Here is a 17,318-nt window from a genome sequence, read left to right on the forward strand (position 1 = left end):
CATTTGAAATCCCAAACCACATATTATTTAATCTTAAAGGTTTTTAAACTTTTATATTAATAGGATCATACTGCATGTATTCTTTTGTGATTTACTTTTTTCATCTGACATTATTTTCCTGTCATTAATCTACATTCTTTGTATAGCAAAAATTTACTCTCATTTTCGTTACTGTATTGGTATTCTATTGAATGACTATATACCTCAATCTATCCACTCTACTATTATGGACATATGGGTTGTTTGTAGTTTTTTGTTATTACAAACAAAAGTACTGATGCGAACTTTCATTAGACTTTGTATTAGTTTGCTGCAAAAGTAATCGCAGTTTTTGCCATTACTTTTAATAGCAATGACTTTTGGACCAACCTATGTATTATTAATTCATAATACATGAGTTTCTTTGTGGCAGTGGTTCTCAATCCTTAGAGTAACGAATTAGTGGGAAGCTTTTAAAAACCATGGATGCTTGGGCCCCACTCTGGACCAATTGAAATGTAATGTCTGGAGGGGGGCCCAGGCACCTGTATTTGTAAGCACATAGGTTATTCTAATGTGCAAAGCAGGAAAGGAAGGGGCATATCTGGCGGGACATAAGGGATTTTAAGATCTGTTCCTTTGGGGCACACACCTAAGGCTGGAATCACTGAGTCATAGGTGACACGCATCTTTACTAGATAATGTCAAATGGTTTAAGTGATTGTAGAAGCATTTGTGTTTTGATGGCTTCACATCCTTCTGAATTCACATTTCCTTGATAACAAATAAAGGTGAACACTTCATATACTTGTTAGCCATTCTGTTTCCTTCTTCTGTGAAATGCCATTGCAAGGTTTTTGGGTTTTTTTTGTTCTACGGTTTTTTTTAAAACTGATTTTTGGGAGCTTTAGGCTTTGGATGCTGATTGTTTTGTGATGTGTTGCAGTTCTATTCTCTCAATTTGTGGATTGTTATTTCACTTTCATCAAAATACCATAAGGTCTTATTTTTAATATAGTCAAATCTATTAATTTTTTTCCAATTTGCGATTTTGTGTCTTTTTAAACAAAATCCTTCTCTGTCCTGAGGCAAAAAAGATATTTTCTTACACTGTCTTTGAAAAGTTCTATAGTTTTTGCCTTTCATATTTAGGTATTCAGTATCAGGCCTCTGAGCCCAAGCTAAGCCATCATATCCCCTGTGACCTGCACGTATACATCCAGATGGCCGAAGGCAACCGAAGATCCACAGAAGTGAAAATAGCCTTAACTATGACATTCCACCATTGTGATTTTTCTCCCCCATCCTAACTGATCAATGTACTTTGTAATCTCCCCCACCCTTAAGAAGGTTCTTTGTAATTCTCCCCACCCTTGAGAACATACTTTGTGAGATCCACCCCCTGCCCCCAAAATATTGCTCTTAACTCCACTGCCTATCCCCAAACCTGTAAGAACTAATGATAATCCCACCACCCTTTGCTGCCCCTTTCTTCTCAGACTCAGCCCACCTACACCCAGGTGAAATAAACAACCTTGTTGCTCACACAAAGCCTGTCTGGTGGTCTCTTCACACAGACACGTGAGACATTCAGTCCACGAGGAATTCATTTTGTGTGTGGTGTGAGAAAGGTGTTCCATTTTCACCCTTTCTCTTATGGACTACCAAATGTCTCAGTACCATTTATTCCAAGTCTATCATTTCCTCACTGACTTGCCACACCACATGGGTAATAAAGAGTCCATATTTTTATGGTTCTGTTTCTGGGCTCTCAGTTTTGTTCCACTGGTCTATTTATTTATCTTTGTACCAATAAAATGCTACTTTAATTACAATTCTTGATAAGGAAACTCCTTCCACCTTCCAAGGGGAGTATTAGCTATTAGTCTTTTGATCTTTCATATAAATGTTAGAATCAGCTTGTCAAGTCCTACAGAAACAAAACCAAACCAAGACAGTTTGATTTTGACCGGAACTGTGCTGAATCTTTAAAATTGAAAATAACTGCCAGCTGGCACAGTGCCTCACACCTGTAATACTAGAGCTTTGGGAGGCTGAGGCAGAAGGATCACTTTAACCCAGGAGTTTGAGATCAGCCTGAGCAACACAGTGAGACCCCATTTCTACAAAAAATAAAATTAGCCAGATGTGGTGGTGCACATCTGCAGTCTCAGCTACTTGGGAGGCTGAGACAGAAGGATCACTTGAACCCAGGAGTTTGAGATCAGCCTGAGCAACATAGTGAGACACCATTTCTACAAAAAATAAAATTTCTCAAAAAATAAAATTAGCCAGATGTGGTGGTGCGCATCTGTAGTCTCAGCTACTTGGGAGGCTGAGGTGGGAGGATCACTTGAGCCCAGGAGATAGAGGCTGCCGTACACTATCATCACACCACTGCACTCCAGCCTGGATAACAGAGCTGAGAGATCCTCTCTCAATTAAAGAAAAAAAAAACACACACACACACAAAAAGAACTGCCATTTCTACTTTAGTATGTGTGTCCTCATCTGGAAACATTAAATACTTCACTTATTTTGGTCTTCTTTAATATCTTTCAGTAGTTACAATTTCTCCGTAAAGGTCTTCTTGTATTAGCTTGGGCTGCCAAACAATTTATTTTCTGTTTTGGAGGCTAGAAGTCTGAGATTACAGTGCCAGCATGGTCAGGTTCTGGTGAGGGCTCTCTTCCTGGTTTGCAGACAGTTGCCTTCTCATTGTGCCCTCCTATGGCAGAGGGAGAGTGAGGTCTGGTGTCTCTTCCTCTTCTTACAAGGTCTTTGAGTCTATTGGATCAAGGTTTCTACCCTTCTGACCTCATTTAAACTTAATGGTCTCCTTAAAGACCGTATCTCCAATATAGCCACATGGGGGGTTAGGGCATCAATATAAACTTTTAGTGGGGACACAATTCAGGACATCTTTTGTTAGAGTTAGTCCTAAATACTAAACAGCTTCAATATTATTATTTTTCTCCTTATTTTTTGAAGTGACAGTGTCTTGCTATGTTGCCCAGGATGGAGTACAGTGGCACAATCACAACTCACTCAAACTCTTGGGCTGCAGCAATCCTCCTGCCTCAGCTTCTCAAGTGGCTTAGATTATACACATGTGCCACCACAAAAAATTGTTTTTCTATGGAATCAGGGTCTCACTGTGTTGCCCAGGCTAGTCTCAAATTCCTGGCTTCAATCAGTCTTCCCTCCTTGGCCTCCTAGAGTGCTGGAATCACAGGCATGAGCCACTGCACCCAGCTTACTTTACTTATTATTAAACTTTTAAGTGTTTTGTGGTATATAAACTTGCAATTAATTTTTGTATGTGGATTTTGTAAGAACTTGCTTTAATACAGAAGATAGCATATAACAGACCTAAAAATATTATCAAATGTCAATTTTGAAAATTTATTTCACATTTATCACTAGTCACATAATCCTCAAAAATCTAACTTTACAAATGATCACCACATGAGCCCTCTTCTCCATAGACACATTTGTTAGTGTGAAAAAACAATTTTGTACAGTATTTTAGTAGTTACATGATTAGCAAACAACAGAGAAGCAGTGAAAGCTGAAGAACTCCAAATGTGCTGCTCACAGGACAACCACTCAAACACAAGCAGCTAGGTAATAAAGGAAAATTTCCCATCCAGCCATTGAGAAATGCTAAAGACATTTTATGATGACATAAATGCTTAAGTTAGTATGCAACCTATAGGGCAAATAAAACTGCTACATAGGTTAGTAATTTTACATTTAAATATTTGTAGTATGGTACTACCCACTTATCTAACATTTAATAATACATAAAATTTTAAGTCTGGGTTCTCAAAACAGTTGCTTGGTATTTTGGTATAGTGTCTGGTATACTCAAATGCTTCATTCATTTATCTTTTCTTCTTTCACAGGGTTTAGTGGGACTGTGCAATGCTGGAACAATAATCTAGAATGTCCTGAATAGTGAATTCCATTGTAACACCAGATCCAGGATAACAGCGAGCTATCAAACCTTCAAAGTGCTTATACTGGCGTATAAATTCATCTTGCATGGAGTGCCACACCACCTATTATTAAAAAAAAAAGTCATTAGGCTATGAATGGAAATAATATGTAATCTAGTATGCAGAAATAATGCCAAGGCATATTCTAAGAATCTGGGTAGTACAGTAGCTAAGAACATGCATTCTGGGACCAGAATCCTAGTCACTTTTACCGACAAGATTTGTGACCTTCAGTATATGACATCACTGCTCTATGCCTCAAGTTCCTCATCTATAAACCAAGATAATAATAAGACCTTCCTCATAATGCTGTGAGAATTAAATAAGAAATGTACATAAAGTGCTTAGAACTATGTTTGACACAAGTAAGCACATGACATTTTAGCTATTATCTCATATACTCCAATATGCAACACAGATATGGATATGCACAATTATGTTTAGAACTAAGACTAGTGATTATATAAAATGTAGTGCTTTAATTTCATTTCCTATAAAGTTTAAAATTTTCTTTATCTAAAATTGTGATGCAAAACATTGCTTGATGCCTTGGAGGACAGCAAAATGAGTAGTCAGACCCATTATCTGCAATCATGTGATTTACAGTCTAACAGTGGAGACTAATATGTAGACAACTATCAAGACACAGTGTGATACACACATTGACATAATGGCTTACAAAGCACTTTATGAATATATTATAGTACTAAGTCTCATGATGACCTGGTGAGGGTGGGTATTATGATCATCTTCCCTATTTGACAGCTGAGGGAATGTATTCTTCCAAGGTTTTTTCATGTAAACCCTAAATCTCATAAATACTAAATTCCTGTCAACTTGAGACCAATCACTATTCCCTAAGCAGTATTACGCTTTTTATTTTTCATCGTTTAGCTCATATTCTTTCTTTCTAGAATGCTACTCCCTCCATCCCCATTTTGCCTGTTAAAATACACCTGACTTTCAGAGGTTAAAACCAACAATGCAATATCCCTTAGGAAGTCTTCCATGATGGTGAAATCAGAATTACTCTCACTCATATCTGGGCCTTTCAATATGGTTTACAAAGAATAATGGCCTAATTTGGTCTTTAAATTTAGCTCTATCCATTAGTTATGGGAGCTTGGTCCTATTACTCCTACTCTCTAAGCCTCTAAGCTCATTTTCCTTCCTTCCTTTCTTCCTTCCTTCCTTCCTTCCTTCCTTTTCTTTCCTTCCTTCCTTCCTTCTTTCTTTTTCTTTCTTTCTTTCCTTTCCCTTCCTTCCTTTCTTTCTTTCTTTCTTTCTTTCTTCCTTCCTTCCTTCCTTCCTTTTCTTTCCTTTCTTTCCTTTCTTCCTTCCTTCTTCTTTCTCTCTCTCTCTCTCTTTCTTTCTTTCTTTCTTTCTTTCTTCTCTTTCCCTTTCCTTTCCTTTCCTTTCTCTTTCTTTTTTTTTTTTTTTTTGACATGGCCTCACTCTGTTGCCTAGGCTGGAGTGCAGTGATATGATCATAGTTCACTGGAGCCTCAATCTCCTGGGCTCAAGTGATCCTCCTTCCTCAGCTTCCCAAGTAGTTGGGACTACAGGCACATGATACCATGCCCAGCTAATTTTTTTAATTTTTAGTAGAGACAAGGTCTTGCTATGTTGCCCAATACAGTGGCTACTGTACAAGAGAGGTATCATTTCCACTTTTCAAAATAAGGGAACTAAGGCTCACAGAGGTTAAGTAACTCCCCAAAGTCATGCAGCTTAATCTGGAGCCAGATTATGAACCCATTTCTAATTCCAACCACTCAACCAACCAACCAACCAACCAAAGAAAAACAAACTTAATGCTTCACCATAATGAAGTAGAAATACGAAATAAGCAGAAATAGCCATATATTCTTATATAAATAGTATTCCTTTCTTCCTCACAATTCATTAATGTGGTCTGTACTTTAATGGAACTCTCGTCCTGCTCTAGATCTACAGCACTTCTAGAAAAATATTTAAAGAAAAGCAATATATATAAGGATCCTCAAGTCAGATGGTCAAAAGAACTCAGCATACCTGAAGTAAGTTCTCTTCTTCACATAAATGTTTATCAACCTTCTTGTAGAGGTTATCTAGACCTTTTTTTACTTCCTTTCCAGGGTACTCCTTAATGACTTTACGAAGTTCTTGTTTGTTAAATGCAAGTTGGTAACTTACTTCCTCCTCCCTTATGCCCTGTGCCACACGAGCTTCAACACCTTCAAAGAAATGCTTCAAGGAAATGAAAAGAAACAATGGCTAAGACCTGCTTTGATTATTACTTACATTTTTAAAAATCTGTTTACAAAGTAGTGTATAATCACCATGCAAAAATCAGTGTGTGAAAGTATAAACAACAAAATAACAATCACCTTATTCACATACTTCTCAGACGAGCATTGGTAACACTGTAGAGTTCCTTCTAATCTTTTGATGTGTGAATACATACATGAGATTATATTTCATATGTCACATTTTACATTTAATGTTGCTTTTTGCTGAATATAAATTTTAATGGCTGCATATTTCACACTATGACTAAACCACAATTATTATTCATTCCTCTAGTACTAGATATTTAACATCCCACTCCCCCGTCTTTTTTTGGACTTGCCAGATCTGGTGAGACTTTAGAAAATTTACTATATTTGTCATAAATTTTTTTGTATATAAGTGTTTACCCACCTTACTGATTAAATTTCCAGGACTATAATTACTCTATTGAAGAGCATAACTTTAAGTATTTGAAAGATTCTTCAGTATGTATACAAACTGCTTCCTAGGAAAGCTCAATCAATTTATATTTCTGTCAACAGTGTATGAGGTTGCTACTTCACTATACTACCATAAACATTATGACCATTTAAAACAATCGTTGGCAGAGTGAAAAAAGTTTGTCATTTTATTTTATAATTCTTTGGCTATAAATAAGGCTAACCTGCTTTCATATATTTAGCAGTGATTCAGGCCCCTTGCCCCATTTATAAATTGAGGTCTTAGTGCTTTTCTTATTGATTTTAATAAATCTTTTATATTAAATATACTGACTGTTATATTATTATAAATATTATTCCCAGGTCTTCTTTTATATATATATATATACTTTTATTGACTGGCATGCCTGTATTTGAGCACGATACAAAGAATTAACACTGACAAACCCCATTCTCTCTCATTACCTTTTTCTAAAATTTTCTTAGTGACTATTTATTCATTAAATTATCATTCTTTGACAAGTTATTCTTAGTGCTTTAAAAATTTTGTTGTTACATAAGCTCTTAATTGGTAGACAGGAAATACATTGTTTTTCAGGATATTTGCCTTGAATCCTGTCACTTAATCAACACCAGTAATTTCAACATATCATATACAGGCAGTGATAATCTTGTCTCTGTTCTCCATATCTCCGACTTATGTTTCAGGTCTTGTTGAACTGGCTAGCACTTCAACAACAATGCTAAATAATAAATGATCTAACAATATTTCTGCTTTAAATTGATTTCAGAGGGAATGTCTCTAATGTTGCAGTTAAATATCATGTAAGCTTTAGGCCTGAGATAGATCTTTTATCCAATTAAAGGAATATTTGTCTGTTCTTAAGTTTTATAAGGAATTAGTTCTGCATTTGATTAAATGTCTTTCAAGTACTTCTCTGAATTGTTGACAGCAGATACATATTCTCTTTTTTTGAGACTGAGTCTTGCTCTGTCACCCAGGCTGGAGTGCAGCGGCATGATCTCGGCTTACTGCAATCACTGCCTCCCGGGTTCAAGTGATTTTCCTGCCTCACTACAGGCGCACGCCACCAAGCCCGGTTAATTTTTTAAAAATATTTTTAGTAGAGATGGGGTTTCACCGTGTTAGTCAGAATGGTCTCGATCTTCTGACCTTGTGATCTACCTGCCTTGGCCTCCCAAAGTGCTGGGATTACAGGTGTGAGTCACCGTGCTATTTTACTCCAACTTCAAGTTAAGAACTTATAAAAGATAACTAATTATATTGTAGACAAAGTTAGTTAAAAAGGTTCATTTACACTTTCACTATGTTGTAAAGTTCCCTAAAATCATCATTTCTTAACTTTGATTAACAGACTTGCTCTGGGAAATGACTCAAGTAAGGAAAGAAAAGTAAAAGGCAATGTAGAAAGCAATTTTTGGTTTTTCTTTTATCTTGATAATATTTCTGAAATTTCCACCTAGACATTGTTAACTTGGTCATTTATAAAGTAAGAAACGGGAAAGAGTAATGGCAAAGCCTAATCTAGGTTCATCCCCCAGCTTGTAGTTTATAAGCTATTATAATGTCGGGCAAATTTTTTTTACTTTCAGTTTCTTCATTTGTGAAATGGGGATAATATTATCTTAGCTTACACATCATTGTTTATAGGAATTAAAAGAAATAATGCATAAGTAAGAGAATAATAGCAAAATTATCATTAAAATATAATAAATAATGTATAAAAATAATGTACAGAAAGAAGAAATAAAATATATAGCATCTAGCAGTGTCTGGCTCACTGGCAGCTTCAATAACTGAGTCCCCTTTGCACCAACACATGAGAAAATTTAAGATAAATGTCTGCAGGTTATTCATATGCAAACTTATGTGTATAGGTTCAAAAGTAGGAAAAATACTGAATGAAAATATATTTACATTTAGTTTTTCAAGAGGTTGTCCTAAAGAGTAAATGACATAAGACTGAAGGTGATCTGTGTATTTTTGTTTGGCGTCTTTTTTTTCTGCTTCTAGACATGAGATTTTCAATCGAGAAAGAGTTGCAAAAATATGGTGAAAGTTTTCCATCATAACCACATCCCTGGGGGTCTTCTGGCTTTCATTTGCTACTTTCTCCACTAAAACCAAAACAGAAAAAATAAAATAACATCTCTGAGTATGACCATATTTAGCCACAAACATTTATATGATTTTTTTTCATTTGTAAGTTTAAGAATTAAGCACATTTCTAGACTTAATAAAATATATTATAATGGGAGTTTTCAGATCTACCTAATCATCATAAAAAGTCATCCTAAAACAGTCCCATGTGTACATGGAAATTCAGTATATAATAAAAGTAATGTTTCAAATCAATGGAGAAATGATGAATTATTCAAAATGTGTTAGGACAACCAGCTGGACCATTTTAATATATGAAATTTAGAAAAAAAAAAAAAAAAAAAAAAAAAAAGAAATTTAGGTCCCTACTTTACATCTTGCAGCCAAATTCTGAATTGCTAAATTATTTAAAATGTAAAAAGCAAACAAATAAATTAATACAATCGTAAGTACTAAAGAAGATATAGCTAATTGAAAAATAATAATTTTGTGATGGTGTGACCTTGCTGAGAATGGCCCAAAATTTAGAAGACTATTAAGGGGAAAGATGAATAAATTGGACATAAAATTTGAAAATTCATGTAAACACACGAAACATAAAATCAATGAAATGCAAAATAAAATAGCGAGATAATTTATAGCCTATCAGGTTGACAAAGAATAAAAAGATTGGTAATACCTAGTAATATCCAGCATTTGTACAGTTGTAATGCAACTGCTCATAGCGCTAAACTGACATAAGCTTTCTGTATCACAATTTGGGAAAAGACTTGAGATACATAAACCCTTTGACCCAGTAATTCCATTTCTAGTAATTTACCCTAAAGAAATTATTTGACAAGTATACAAAGATACATAAACTAAAAAAACCCTAAATGTTTATTAATAGAAGATTTGGTAAATGGATAATGACACATGGATGACTATGTAATCGTTAAAAATGATTATGTTTACCTATATTAACTAACAAGGAAAGGTACTAAGATTATATAGAGTCCAGCAGCTTCAAAAATAGTGTGTCAGATATAACATTTTTATATTAAAGAAAACATACACACAGAATATGCACATATATAGAAGAGAGGGACAGGAACTCGGAAAGTGGAAGAATAAAAATTTAACATTATCTCTGTACAGGAAGATTAAAAATGATCTTTACTTTCTTCTTGATTTGAAAATTTTATTTGCTGATTTTTGGGGATAAATAGTTATGTTTCAGGTCTTGTACTGGCTAGCACTTCAATAACAATGCTAAATAATAAAGGATCTAACAATATTTCTGCTTTAAATTGATTTCAGAGGGAATGTCTCTACTGTTGCAGTTAAGTATCACATAAGCTTTAGGCCTGAGATAGATTTTTTATCCAATTAAAGGAATATTTTTCTGTTCTTAAGTTTTATAAGTTTTAGTTTCTTTATAAATGAATTCATTTACAAAGAATAATGAATGAATTAATTCATTTATTATTCATTTTTAACACAGGCTCTGGCTTTGTCATCCAGGCTAGAGTGCAGTGGCATGAACAAGGCCCACTGCAGCCTTGACCCCCTGAGCTCAAATGCTTCTCCTGCCTCAGCCTCCTGAAACTCAGGGACACACCACCACACCTGGCTAATTTTTTTGATTTTTTTATAGAGACAAGGCCTCACTACTATGCCCAGGCTGGTCTTCAACTCCTGGGCTCAAGCAATCCCCAAACTGGTCCTTCCAAAGTACGGCGATTACAGGTGTGGGCCAGTGTGCCTAGCCACATTACTTTAGAATCAGATAAAGCAAAGCTACTTTGAATTTTAAAAGGAAAAATCAAGGCCAGGCACAGTGGTTCACACCTGTAATCCCAGCACTTTGGGAGGCCAAGGCGGGCAGATCACTTGAGGTCAAGAGCTCGAGACAAGTCTGGCCAACATGGTGAAACCCCGTCTCTACTAAAAATACAAAAATTAGCTGGGTGTGATGACACCTGCCTATAATTCCAGCTACTTAGGAGGCTGAGGCAGGAGAATTGCTCGAACTTGGGAGGTGAAAGTTGCAGTGAGTCGAGATTATGCCACTGTACTCCAGCCTGGGCAATAATTGGTGAGATGATTTCATTTCCTGTCAATTCTTTAGCTTTTACAATTCCTGAATATATGCAATCAGATCATTTATTTCACATGAAATGACATGTCCAGACTTTTCTGTAACTTAATTGTGGGATCTGACACAGGAAGAAAGCGAGTTATAGTATTTCAGCACTAATTTCTCCTGTATTTTAGTACTAATTTGCTTGTATAATAGATATGAAAAACTGAGGCCTAAATAAGTGAATTGATTTGCTTAAGGTTACACACACATCACAGCCCATCATCTCTAAAAGACCACTTGTTGAAATGCAAATGTAATCTGGAAGGTCATGTTTTTGTGTTTAAAAAATGATTTTCTACAAAAAATTAGCAGGGTGTGGTGGGGTGCACCTATAGTCCCAGCTACTTGGGAGGGTGAGGTGGGAGGATCATTTGAGCCTGGGAGGTGGAGGCTGCAGTGAGCCAATATGCCACTGCACTCCAGCCTGGGTAACAGAGTGAGGCCCATCTTAAAAAAAAAAAAAAAAAAAGATTTTCAATTTTGCATAGTCATAAGCCCATATGAACCCTAAAATGTAAGTAGTTCCTAATGATTATGAATAGGTTTTATTTTTCAAATTCAAGAAATCTTTAATGTTAGAAAACCTAAAAAAGACTATAAGATATACAAAATAATGAACCTCTCTGTTCCTGACTTCTTAGTTACCAGAAATAAAAACAATAGGTACAATAATTCTTTAGAACATAACAAAAGCTTACCATTAACAAACACTCCTCTGATAAGTTTGGTGTATGCTTTATCTAGGTCTCCACGACGCTCAGCATTTTTAAAGATTGATTCTGCAAGTCCAGCAAATTCTTCAAATTCAGCAACAAATGGAAGAATTCCGACTTTACTCTTCTTTGAGATCTTTACTTCTTCCATTTGCCTTATTTGGTTACTCTAAAATTAGGCAGAGAGCAAGGGAGATAAATAACCAAGCAACTTTAAGACTACATATGATCACAACAAAATATATAGATGGAGATATAGATATATACACAGATATCATAGAGGCAGGATATCACATGGTAGCTAGAACACTTTGGATGCTTACTAATTGAAGATGAATCACAACAGGGAAACCTAAGAAAAACTAATTCTATAGATAATAAAACCATTTTACAGTAAGTTTGAGAAAATCAAAGTAATACAGATTATTTAAAATCAACTATAAGCCAGGGATGGTGGCTCATGCCTGTAATCCCAGCACTTTGGGAGGCCAAGGTGGGTGGATCACTTGAGGCCAAGAGTTCAAGACCAGCCTGGCCAATACAGTGAAACTTCGTCTCTACAAAAAACACACAAAAAAATTAGCTGGGTGGGGTAGCGCATGCCTGTAATCCCAGTTACTTGGGAGGCTGAGGAATGAGAATTTCTTGAACCTGGGAGGCAGAGGTTAAAGTGAGCCAGGATTGCACCACTACACTCCAGCCTGGGCAATAGAGCAAGACTCTGTCTCAAAAAATAAAATAAAATGAAACAAAACAAATCAAGGCTGTGAACTTCAAGTCTCTGTACAAAGTAAAAATAGTCAACACACATTTCTACCATTTATGAAAGATGAGTACAAGGTAATTACTGATTTTAGGTTACAGGAGAGCAGATTCCAGAGCACCTATAGGATTCCTCCGGGTAACTCCTGGTTGGTGGCCACGTGGTCAAGTTTGAGAACCACAGTCATTTCCAATTTTCATCAGTCTAAAATTTCTGTCTGGATAGACAAATTCTCTATTTTCAGAGTATAGAAACAAAGAAGGAGGATAGGCATTTCCACATGGATTTGCATTATTTAGTTTTCCATATATTTATTAGTCACTTATTCTTAGTTCCACAAACTGCTTGTGCATGATATGACAAAATGTGAAAGAAATGTTTCATGCAGACAGAATCCTAGGTTCAAAACGATCCACAGATTCAATTATGGTTCTATGGTTCTGAAGGGATCTAAATCTACTCAGTAGGAATGATTACACTGCCAAATACTTTTGTATCATTTCAGCTTCTACCTCAAATTTCATTGTATTGAGATTTGGGGAGTATAACTCGAAAACCATATGACATATGGATTAGCAAAATAACTATCTCTAGGCTTCTGACATCAGTATAAGAAAACCCTATGAGCATAGTCAATTATTTCATATTATCTGTACTCATGTTCCACTTCATCAGTATTGGCAACTGTGAGGTGAAAAATGGATGCAGTAGAAAAGGTAGTGTTAAGATTGTAGGTACTAGAACCAGACTGGGTTTGAATACAAGACCCATATTTTTAAACTGTGAACCTGGGGAAAGTAACTTCACCTCTCAAACAGTCTACCCTATTGAGTGGCTGGGTTTAAGATTAGATGACATAGTATGTGCAAAGTGCTCAGGCTTGTGCCTGGTACACAGTAAGCACTCATTTATAAATGCTGGTCTATTGATCTTATTGACCAGCATTCATAAATGAAAGATAAGATCTTATCAAAAATAAGATCTTATGGGGTTTCACCATGTTGGCCAGGATGGTCTCGATTTCTTGACCTCAGGTGATCCACCCGCCTCGGCCTCCCAAAGTGCTGGGATTACAGGCGTGAGCCACAGTGCCCGGCCCCAATTTTTAAACATATATATATATTTTTTCTTTCTTGCATAAATGAGATCACACTGTGTATAATTTTTTGAATTTACTTTTTTCAATTAACACATAATGAATATGTCAATAAATATATTTGTAACATTAAAAAAATAAGATCTTATTAAAATAAGATATAGAGAAGGATGACAGGTAGAAGAAACCACCCTTTAGTGGCAAACCTATGTCCTTTATATATATATGCAACTTATGAGAATATGTGAATTTATATCTTTGTCTTGATTACTTTCTCTAGTGCCACACCTTGAGAAGTGTTCATGAAGCATTTTTTAACCTGGCCCAGCCCAATTCATACATACAAGTGTAAAAAATGTAACAGACAGACGGCTGGGTGCGGTGTCTCATGCCTGTAATCCCAGCACTTTGGGAGGCCGAGGTGGACGGATCACCTGAGGTTGGGAGTTTGAGACCAGCCTGACCAACATGGAGAAATCCCATCTCTACTAAAAATACAAAACTAGCTGGACATGGTGGCGCATGCCTGTAATCCCAGCTACTCAGGAGGCTGAGGATGGAGAATCGCTTGAACCCAGGAGGCGGAGGTTGAGGTGAGCCGAGAAGGCACTGTTGCACTCCAGCCTGGGGAATGAGAATGAGATGCCAACTCAAAAAAAAAAAAAAAGTAACAGATAGTAAGAAAGTTGTTAAAATTTTTTTCTATTAGGAGGAAAATGATAATTGCTCAGTTTTAACAATTTATTCTTAAAATAAAATACAATTATTAAGGCTACTATACTATTAATTAAAATAAACAATTAAAATAATCAAATTAGTTTTCTTATTAGAAAGTATTAAAAGAACAATAACAATAAACCCAAGTGACAGTTTCAATTGTTTCATTAAATCAATGGTTACTGACTAATAAACTGAAATGTCAGTTATTCAGTGAATTTTTTTTTTTTTTTTTGAGACAGTCTTCACTCTTGTCATCCAGGCTGGATGGAGATCATTGTTGCGATCTTGGCTCACTGCAACCTCCGCCTCACAGGTTCAAGCAATTCTCCTGCCTCAGCCTCCCAAGTAGCTGGGATTATAGGCGTGTGCTATCACGCCCGGCTAATTTTTGTATTTTTAGTAGAGACGGGGTTTCGCCATGTTGACCAGGCTGGTCTCGAACTCCTGACCTCAGGTGATCTGCCCACCTCAGCCTCCCAAAATGCTGGCATTACAGGTGTGAGCCACTACGTGGCTCTCTTAAGTGGATCTCTCAAGTGGCCTCCAGTGGATCTCTTAAGCAACTGCTGCCGCTGTGCCACCTCCTCCAGAACTTGCCAAGATTCACAGTGTGGAAGGGAAACTAGCTGGCATAGTGCCACCCAACTAACTCGGTTCATGCAGACTGTTGCCATGCCCTGCTTTGAGGGACATGAACAACAGATTCCCCAACAGAAAGCTGGAAATCCCTCGATTTAAATACATTTACCTATATTTTGCAATGACTAGGATGCTAAGGTATTTTTTTAAAAAAGCAAACTCACAATGCATTTGTCAAAGTTCCTTTTGACAGTCACCAAAACATTTCCCAATGTAGTACTTAGGAAAGAAGCAGGGTCCACATTTTGTGCAGTCCACACATGATGACTCATTTTGACTAGCATATAAAGAGAGTTAAAGCTGTCAATTTTGTCTCCTAATGCAATTAGGTTGTTCAGCTCTGGCTCAATGCAGCGAAATATTTTAATCATCATTTGGCGGATCATATCTTTCCTGTTCAGAAAACAGACAAGATGTATAAAGTTATAACAAGCTTCAGGTGAATTCACCTTTAACTTTAATCCACTGGGTATATACAAAAGGATGAAAATACCATAATTAAATTTCAATTAAAAATGTCTAGATAGCCAGGCATGGTGGCTCACGCCTGTAATCCCAGCACTTTGGGAGGCCAACGTGCGCAGGTCACCTGAGGTCAGGAGTTCGAAACTAGCCTGGCCAACATGGTGAAATCCTGTCTCTACCAAAATTACAAAAATTGGCCAGACGTAGTGGTGCATGTCTGTAATCCCAGCTACTTGGGAGGCTGAGTCAGGAGAATCGCTTGAACCCAGGAGGTGGAAGTTGCAGTGAGCTGAGATGGCGCCATTGCATTCCAGCCTGGGCAACAGAGGGAGACTCGGTCTCAGAAAACAGCAAGAACAACAACAACAACAAACAACAAATAAAAATGTCTAAATATGATTATAGCAGTTTTTGATATAAAAATATTTTACTGACGTTGAGTTTTATCATTTGAATTAGCTTTAATTTGTAAAGCTGGGTCATGAAATGTGCTTTGTGATTTTTAAGAAATACACTACAATTCAAAGGCTTCCCTGTGCCAGCAAACAACAGATTGACTTCATCTTCTGTGAGTCCTGGAGCAAGGAAGAGCTGGAGAGCCATAAAATAGGACGAATTTTAAATCAGTAAAATGTTTGATAAGACAACGGACACACACGCTGGTGCTCTGAGGAACGTCAGGCTACTGAGAAACATCTAGACCCCGCCATGAGCAGCATTCCACATTTTAAAGTTTATTTTTTCCAAAATAAATGATAGTAACAAAGACATACTCAGATGAAACAGGCAGTGGTGTGCCACAATTATGTTGCCGTGATAATGTTCCTCCATCCAGGTCCTCTGCTTCAGCCTGCAAAAATTATTCAGGCACTTTACATAATAGAAGACCAACAATTTAACTAGTAGTTATATAGCGAAAGCCTGCTCAGTCTTAAAATTCCTAGGAAAGAATACATTATGAAAAATAATGATTTTTAAAGGTAGCATCATGATAAAGCTAGCTATATAATTTAGTATGCTATTTAAGAATGTTCATGAGATACTCTGTTCTTAGGTTTTATCCAAGAACTTTTGCGGGGTGAGAAGTTGTATTTGTGTGTGCACCTGAGGGGAAGTGGGGAGGTGCAGGAAGCTGAACGCAAGGTGTGGGAAGGGGGCAGCTAGACAACGACAACCACAAAAATAGAAAATGTCCCAACACAACTTTCATAAGAGAATTTAAAAAATTAAGGAAGTCTCATCAATTATTCTAATAAAACGTCAGCATTAAAAAAATGCTAGAAAAAATTCTTACAGAAGCCAACAAATAAATTTGCCACCATTACTACCATAGCAATGAATGCTCTAAACCATTTATAATAATTTCTCGTTTATTTTATGACTGCTTGTGTAAGTTGGTTGTCTGAGGCATACAATTTTGAGAAAATTTAAAAAACACTTTATTTGCACTATTTTTAAGTTCTTCGAAATAGTCAAGAAACTCTCTCATCTTACTCTCTTACATGTATGCTAACAGAAAGGCATGCTGAATAGGCACTATGATATCCACTTTACAGAAGAGGAAAGCTGGGGATTGAATAACTGGCTTAAGATCTCATGGCTAGTTAGTAACAAAGCCACAAGGAAGACAGATCTGAGGCTTCATTTTCTTTTATTTATCATTATTATTATTATCATTTTTTTTGAGATGGAGTCTCGCTCTGTTGCCCAGGCTGGAGTGCAGTGGCGAGGTCTCCGCTCACTGCAAGCTCCGCCTCCCGGGTTCACGCCATTCTTCTGCCTCAGCCTCCCGAGTAGCTGGGACTACAGGCACCTGCCACCACGCCCGGCTAATTTATTTTTTTTTGTATTTTTAGTAGAGACGGGGTTTCACTGTGTTAGCCAGGATGGTCTTGATCTCCTGACCTCACGATCCACCCACCTCGGCCTCCCAAAGTGCTGGGATTACAGGCATGAGCCACCGTGCCCGGCCTATTTATCATTA

At 36.7% G+C, this 17,318-nt stretch overlaps 1 protein-coding gene across 12 annotated transcripts in view; it reads right to left on the minus strand.

The window, feature by feature from the left end:
- Nucleotides 1–3,363: 3,363 nt before the first annotated feature.
- The window catches only part of EXOC1 (exocyst complex component 1), a 53,085-nt gene continuing 39,130 nt past the window's right edge, over nt 3,364–17,318 (minus strand). For 8 of the 12 annotated variants that reach the window (XM_033214622.1, XM_033214618.1, XM_033214621.1 and 5 more), the window contains 6 exons: nt 16,108–16,184; nt 15,034–15,262; nt 11,637–11,820; nt 8,631–8,830; nt 6,015–6,209; nt 3,364–4,043 (listed from right to left, as the gene is read on the minus strand). In XM_033214622.1, coding sequence (XP_033070513.1) covers nt 3,891–4,043; nt 6,015–6,209; nt 8,631–8,830; nt 11,637–11,820; nt 15,034–15,262; nt 16,108–16,184 — 1,038 coding nt within the window. In that variant the 3' untranslated portion in view covers nt 3,364–3,890. The remainder of the gene's footprint in view (nt 4,044–6,014; nt 6,210–8,630; nt 8,831–11,636; nt 11,821–15,033; nt 15,263–16,107; nt 16,185–17,318) is intronic. The other 4 variants (XM_033214628.1, XM_033214625.1, XM_033214624.1 and 1 more) reach the window with 2 other exon arrangements.

Source organism: Trachypithecus francoisi, unplaced genomic scaffold, assembly GCF_009764315.1.
Source record: "Trachypithecus francoisi isolate TF-2019V2 unplaced genomic scaffold, Tfra_2.0 Lachesis_group1, whole genome shotgun sequence".
Classification (NCBI taxonomy): Eukaryota; Metazoa; Chordata; class Mammalia; order Primates; family Cercopithecidae; genus Trachypithecus; species Trachypithecus francoisi.